This window comes from Drosophila takahashii, chromosome 3L, assembly GCF_030179915.1.
Source record: "Drosophila takahashii strain IR98-3 E-12201 chromosome 3L, DtakHiC1v2, whole genome shotgun sequence".
Classification (NCBI taxonomy): domain Eukaryota; kingdom Metazoa; phylum Arthropoda; class Insecta; order Diptera; family Drosophilidae; genus Drosophila; species Drosophila takahashii.
In genome coordinates, this window is record NC_091680.1 from 27373351 (window position 1) to 27381131 (window position 7781).

A 7781-nucleotide genomic window follows, 5' to 3' on the forward strand; every position below is an offset into this window, starting at 1 on the left:
TACTTCTCAAAAGGCATTGCAACTCTCAACAGCTATTTATTCATTTGAGTTCCAAATCGCTTGGCACATTATTGAATCTGTTAATTCCGTTGTGCTGCCTTTAAGTCGAGAACTGCAATTGAAGAACTTGGATTTAGCTGAAGCTGTTAAGCTATAGCTGATGATGCTTTCAATGATTTTTGTCAAAAAAGCAGTTACCGTAAATGTTATGAGTTGTATGTTAAAAATCACATTTTAAGAGTTATTTTCGGACTCGTAAAGTACAACTCAAAGAATAACTGTTGTTTTTTGAGTTTTATAATAAAAGTTGACAAATAACAGTTATTCGTCGTGATCAAAAATAAAACTCAAACTTGATTTATTGCGATTTTGTGGGTAAAACAAATTTAAAAAAATATAGCTATTCAATATGCACGGTTGGCTTTTTTTTAAAGATTTTTAGTAAGTTATATAAAACACAGTTAGCATGTTTTTTTTAATTATTTAATTTTTCTTTAAATTTCAAAGGAATTACTGTTATACATAAAGATCAACAAATAACAGTTATTTTTTCAGTTTTATTATAAAAATCAAAATAATAAAAATCATTACGGATTTGTAAACTACAATGGCTAACAAAAATAATGGAGTATTTTATAAAATTTTATGACTCTTCTAAGTGCATAATTTTTTTGGTAAGAAAAATTTACAATAACAGTTATTTTCGGTCCCTGCAAAAAAGTGAAAACGCTTGCTATTATTTTCATAATATTTCATTTTAATATTTCGATTTCAGAAGCATAAATCCGTTTTTTAAAGCTTTGGCCAACTATTTCTCAAACAATCTTCAATCAAACAATCAGTGACAGGTTTGGGCACTGTTTGTGAATCGTCACTGTGAAGGAAGTAAGAAAAACAATTTTAAAAATTCCAAAACAATACACAAAAACCTGATGAGTGTCCTAAAAATTAGGGACTAAGGTGTCTTTGGATCAAAAATGCATTGTAGAAGAAAATATTTTTATTTAATTTTTAAACGCTGTTCACAAATGAAGATTTTTAAACTTTGCTGTGACTTTAAAATTTTAAATGCGCCCACCTTCTCTTGTGGTTCAGTTAGATTGAATTTTCCAAAACGACCGTATAAAAGAGACATGCAACTATTTAATTCCGAAAAGATTACCAAAATTGGTTGACCACTCTTGAAGATATATCCCAAAAGACGAAGAAAATTTGTGATTTTCTTAAATTAAAGATACCGCAAATACCAGAGCTGATGGACTATAGGCGTAGTGGCAACTTATGCTTAGAAAAGCCTCATTTATCGAAATAAAATGGTGGCAGGCCTGGACACCGACCCATGTCACATTTTGTCGGCCTGTGTTATCAACAGCGAAACATTTAAAAATATGTATGTCCTTGAGGGTTTTGGCTACAGCCACACCAGAGCGATCGTTTTCTACTTTAAGAAGGATAGAAACTTACCTTAGAAACACCATGGGTCAAGAAAGATTGAATGGTCTGGCTTCTTTGCATATTCATCCTTACATTGAACTTCATAAGTGAAGCTGAAGTTCTAAACGAATTCTTTAAGAAGCCTTGAAAAATTATATCTTTTAAATAAATATGCAAATTTCTTAATTGCAATACCTTACGAATAAATTTTTTTGTGTACTTTGTAACCCGAGTGGGGGTGATATATCACCAATATCACATAAAAAGTGGAGCCGCGCATGCATTTTGGTATTTAATTTATTTAATTTTAAAATGTGTGACACATGGTGCTCCGACAACAACGCCTTCACTTAGTTGCACGGACGAGCACGAACTTGTACAGAGATTTTTCTGCGTGACCGCTATGTGGCAACACTGGTTGAAATTTTCACTGCTTTTCGTTCATTTTCTTTATTTTTTATTGATATTTTACGGTAAATATTGAAAAGCTGCGAAAATCCAAGCAGAAATTTCCCCGACTTAGTGATTGGCCGTAAGCCACGTGAAGGAGTATATTCGCCTTTGTAAGCACGGTTGCCAGACTTGGCTCTTTTGAGCCAAATGAAGCTCTTTTTTTTCGCGTTGGCTTTTTGGGCCATTTATATTGAATTTGGCAACCGTTTTTGAAATTATTTAAATTTTTAACTTTAAATTATGGCAATTTTAAATTTTTCAAAAGTTTTTAATTTAAAAAAAAAATGCGGAATGGGGAAAATGTCTAACGACAAGCGCCCTACAACAACTTAAAAAAATATTTTTTTCCTTAGGCACGTTTTTTCGTCCACCTGTTAAATTTAAAAGAAGCTTTAAACTCTGATTTGCCATATTGATGTTTAAACTAAACCTTTCGATCAGCTTAGAGCTGCAAAGCTATCGATAGTGTAGTCAGTGGATTGTTTGACACAATTCAGTTGACTGTTTTTGATGTAGTCGTCTATTTGTTGTTTGACATTAGAACTAGAGCCCTGCACAAGTAACCTGACTTGATTGTCAAACCTTAAACCCAACCGACCTACTTGAAACCCATTTGACTTGGCTCGTTTGGATTTGGGTATTTGGGTAAATGAGTCAATTTACAAATTTACTGGTCGGTTCGGGTTGGGCTTTAAGTAACCTGTTCTAGACTGCAAATAAGGCCGCGAGTTTGCCAATTATTTATAAGTTTATTTAGTAAAGTTAAGTTACAGATGTATGATCCACAAAAACATATCCTCTGGTTTTAAAGAATTCGTGGGTATTGAAAAATCAATATAGAATATATCATTAGGTTTCCTTAGTTAAGTTATGCATGATCCAACTTTTAATTTGCCTTTCGACAAAATATGATAATGAATGTTGAAAATGAAATGTTTATCTAAAATTTGAACAATTTTTCATACCTATTTTACGGTCTCCTTCTTTTTTTGAACCAATTAACCTCGAGATCACATAAATGGGCTGAGGTATAAAAGCAATGGGCACTGACTACTGATTACCTCAGTATTCATTCTAATTTTGGCGAAGCAAGTCAATCAGCAACCAACTAAAATGGCTCAGAAAATAACCATTCTCTGCTGCGCACTCTTGAGTGTGGCTGCTGCCAGTTATATCCCTCACGGTGGATATGACCACGGACACGGAGTGGGATATAGCATCCAGACGCACCACGAGGCTCCCAAGAAATGGCATGATCACCACCAGGATCACCATCAATGGGCAGTTCAGGATCATCACCACCAGCAGTGGGCGCCAGTGGCTTCGCACGACAGCCACCAGCAGTGGAGTCACCACGAGGAGCCCAAACACCACCCTAAGTACGAATTCGACTACGGGGTGAAGGACACCAAGACCGGAGACATCAAGCAGCAGTGGGAGTCCCGAGACGGGGACAAGGTCAAGGGAGGCTACACCATGAAGGAGGCCGATGGTCGTACCCGGATCGTTGAGTACACCGCCGACTCCCACAATGGATTCCAGGCAACCGTGAAGCACGTTGGACATGCCGATCACTTCGAGCACAGCCACGGACATGGACACGAGTACGGACATGGACATTGACATGCCACCAGCTACGCGGATGTGAAACAGGACACCAGCAGCAAGTGGGAGGACAAGAGCAGCAAGTGGTAAAGGAGCTGACCCATCCAATTGTTCAACTTATTCTGACTAGTTAATGTAAATAGAAACGAATGACTTTGACCTTAATTGTAGTCAAATAAAAAAAGCAAAATTTAGGAAATTCTATAAAATATGAAATCAAGTGAGTGTTGTCTTTGACTGAATCATGGTTTTAGCTTCAGAGGGTATTTTAACAAATGGTAACAAGAAAAGGCCCATTTTGGATTTCACAATCTGAATACACTCATCAAATCGAGCGAGGACACATTTGGGGTTCTTCTGGATTCGATAGATATTAGATATTATTATTAAGGATAGATATTATTATTAGGGACGTAACGATTTGGTGTACAACCTATTTAATAAAGGAAACTTGAAACTATTAGTTTAGTTTTGCGGCGAACATGAATCAGAGAAATCTAATAAGTCCATCGTATTCACTTTTCTTCGAAAAAAATTATTATTTTTTAAACAGCAGTCATTTTTGTTGTAACTAACATTTATAAAAGGAATTTAACAACTTTTTTCAAAACAGTAAATATGAAAATATAATCTCCAAAAATAGTATCTGGTAGTAATAAAGTATGTTTTAACATATGATCTGAGTAGTACTGTTTAATAAAAATTAAAATTATAATGATAAAATATGATAAATAAGGGTACTCAGTATTTTCTTACATTTAACATTTTATAAAACGACATTTTTGGTTGCTTTGAAAAGACGTAGATTATATACCCTCGCAGATAAAATCATATTGTGTTATTAAAACCATTTCTTTAAAACCTTATAAGGACTTCTCAAATATATTTAAAAATTTTTTCCAAATAAAACTAACATTAAAATGCAAGAACGGCTTTTTAATTCCAACCAATTTATTTTCATGTATCTCTAACAGATAAAAACCTTAAACCTTAACTTGACATTGAGAAATCGAACCTAAACCGTATCAGGCTGCAGTTTCTTTTATAATCACTATGGACGGCAGTCCATGTAATGACGAAGCGCATCAGGAGAGTGTGCGAAGGCGACTACTATTATATAGCCGCAAAATTGCAAATCTGCTATAATAGTCCGATCGGAATGAGTAACACACCAATCGAAAGGTATTGCAAAAACTTAAAGGATTGCATACCAAGACTTTAAGAAAATCAATTGGCTTGGGAGAGAGAGCGGTGAAAGTGAAAAAGTGAAAATTTCGAAATTTGGAGCTGTTGGGGCCGGTGGGAATAAATGCCCCCTCGCAATATTTTAGTTGTGTTCCAATTGAAAATACCCGTCGAATAAGGGGTCATATGATAAAATCCGACGCTCCGTTCAAAATAATAATAGAACGAGTAAATTTTAGGTAGCGTTCTTATTTAGTCGCATCTAAAATCATTTTTCGTCACAAAAGTTGATATCAGAACTTTTGTACGTTGAAGGTGCGATCGTCACTAGTTTTTTACCTCGTTTAGAGGTGTTTTTATTTGATTATACCTGTGACGGCTTTATAATTTCGTTGAAAAATTTATCAAACAAAATTTGTTTTTAAACAGAGAAAATTATCAAAAGTTTAAGGTGCAAAATAAGGGGTGAAACATTTTAAAAAGTAAAACGTTTCATACAAATTTATTTTACTTTGCATTTTTAAAACGTTTTCATTTTTATTTTTATAACGTTTTTATATGAAAACGGCACCTAAAACGTTGTATAATTTTCTCTGTGTATATATATAAAAACCAAGAAAGAAAGTTACCTTCGGCTGGCCCTTGCATATCATTCCTTATAATTTACAAATCGCAATAAAGTTAAATGTCGTTATATTTTAACGTTGTTATACCCTTGCAGAGGGTATTATATTATATTATTATAGACTCGGCTATTGGTGCTGATCAAGAATATATATACTTTATGCGGTCGGAAACGTCTCCTTCACTGCGTTGCAAACATCTGACTGAAATTATAAAACCCTCTACAAGAGTATAACAAGAGATAACGCTATAGTCGGGTTCGTGTCCCGACTATCTAATACCCGTCACTCAGCTAAAGGGAGTGCGAACGCTGTACTCGGGTTGGTGTCCCGACTAATAATCGTAACTCAGCTAAAGGGAGTGCGCGGGAGATAGATATAGAAATTTTGATTGCGTATAACTTTTTAATGAATGGTCCGATTTGAAAAATGTCTTCTTCATTTCGATAGGTATAAATATGCACAACAAAATTGCATTTATACTTCTCGGAAATCTTAAAAGGTGTGGGCGCCAGACACATTTTAAAATCGTTAGTGGGCGATTGTGGGCGTTAGAGGGGGCGTGGCACTCGGCTAAAATAAACTTGCGCTGCGTAGGAAGCCGAAGAATATGCGTGGAAAATCTCAACCTTCTAGCTTTTGTAGTTTCCGAGATCTCAGCGTTCATACAGACAGACAGACGGACAGACGGACAGACGGACATGGCTAGATCGACTCGGCTAGTGATCCTGATCAAGAATATACACAGTTTATAGGGTCGGAAACGCTTCCTTCTTACCTGTTACATACTTTTGCACGAATCTAATATACCGTTTTACTCTACGAGTAACGGGTATAAAAATGATTGCTTGTATTCTTCTACTCTCTAATATGACTCTTTTTAAATATTTCCGAATTTCGGTTTTAATTTTATATATACTACTACTACTATATCATATAGCTGCCATAGGAACGATCGGAAAATTAATGAGAAATAATAGAAAATTAAACATTTTTGCGACTTGTTTATTGATAGGAATGATCTGCAAGGGTATAGGCTAGCTTCCTTTCTTGTTTTTCGATTGTTAGAGTATTCAGGGACACACCTAAATACATTTTTTTCCGACTATAAAATTAAGCGGATTCTTTTATAATTTGTAACTCTTTACCAATTTAATTTAAGCCCGTTATTTTATTTTTTAACATACTTTTAAAGCCATACCTTAGAGTTTAGAAAAAATATTTATAAAAAACAGAAAAAAACATTTCTTTTATTTCGGGTTAGTTATTTCAAAATGGAATAAAAAGAAGAAAATAAAAAAAATCGGGGAATCGGAAAATATGCCGGTTAATGGTTTTATGTCACCCTTGTCTGTATCTTATTTTTAAGAAAATCATTTCTGAAACATATACATTTTTTTCTTTATTTAAATTCAGGACTTTTTTGTCTTATTGTAGAAGAGCAAATGATCAAAAACCACGATGCTAAGTATAAGTACCCTTTGTTACAAAATTAATCGTTTTATGTACGATGAATGCCTATGGATATTATTTGTGTTGAAACGTAATTTTCAGAGTATTCTTGGGAATTGGCTTGGCATCGTAATTTTCACAAGGATTTTGATGAATTCAGGGGCGGATCCAAGGTTAACTTTATTTAATAAGCAAATCGACAAAATAATAAATGGAATTAAAAAAAATGTAAGCCTTTACAAAAATATTAAATAGATTTCTTACCCACTTACCGATCTCTTTTTATTTTTTCAGCTCATTAACCTCGAAAGTAAATGCTATTAATCAATTCGTACTATGGGTTAACTATAAAAGCATTGGGAGTTGTCTACTGACTATCACAGTTCCAATTGCGATTTAGGCCAAGCAAGTCGATTAGAAACTGGAATGGCTCAGAAACTTGCCATCCTCTGCTGCTCCCTCTTGAGTGTGGCTGTTGCCAGTTATATCCCTTACGGTGGATATGACCACGGACACGGAGTGGGATATAGCATCCAGACGCACCACGAGGCTCCCAAGAAATGGCATGATCACCACCAGGATCACCATCAATGGGCTGAGGCTCCGAAAGTAAACTCGTGGGCGCCAGTTCAGGATCATCACCACCAGCAGTGGGCGCGAGTGGCTTCGCACGACAGCCACCAGCAGTGGAGTCACCACGAGGAGCCCAAACACCACCCTAAGTACGAATTCGACTACGGGGTGAAGGACACCAAGACCGGAGACATCAAGCAGCAGTGGGAGTCCCGAGACGGGGACAAGGTCAAGGGAGGCTACACCATGAAGGAGGCCGATGGTCGTACCCGAATCGTTGAGTACACCGCCGACTCCCACAACGGATTCCAGGCAACCGTGAAGCACGTTGGACATGCGGATCACTTCGAGCACAGCCACGGACATGGACACTAGTACGGACATGGACATGCCACCAGCTACGCAGATGTGAAACAGGATACCAGCAGCAAGTGGGAGGACAAGAGCAGCAAGTGG

General features: G+C 36.1%; 2 protein-coding genes across 2 annotated transcripts; both read left to right on the top strand.

Annotated features, from left to right (window-relative positions):
- Positions 1-3000: 3000 nt before the first annotated feature.
- On the top strand, positions 3001-3512 carry LOC108069768 (uncharacterized). Its single transcript, XM_017160008.3, has one exon. The coding sequence runs from the start codon at positions 3001-3003 to the stop codon at positions 3508-3510; it is 510 nt and encodes a 169-aa protein (XP_017015497.2). The 3' UTR covers positions 3511-3512.
- Positions 3513-7157: 3645 nt separating this feature from the next.
- LOC108069766 (sex-determining region Y protein-like) lies at positions 7158-7781 on the top strand. The gene has a single exon (XM_017160007.3). It carries the CDS (start codon positions 7179-7181, stop codon positions 7698-7700), a length of 522 nt encoding a protein of 173 aa, XP_017015496.2. The 5' UTR covers positions 7158-7178; the 3' UTR covers positions 7701-7781.

Excerpts from the sequence above, each read along its gene's own strand:
- LOC108069768 (XM_017160008.3), top strand. The coding sequence starts at position 3,001 with ATGGCTCAGAAAATAACCATTCTCTGCTGCGCACTCTTGAGTGTGGCT.
- LOC108069766 (XM_017160007.3), top strand. The coding sequence starts at position 7,179 with ATGGCTCAGAAACTTGCCATCCTCTGCTGCTCCCTCTTGAGTGTGGCT.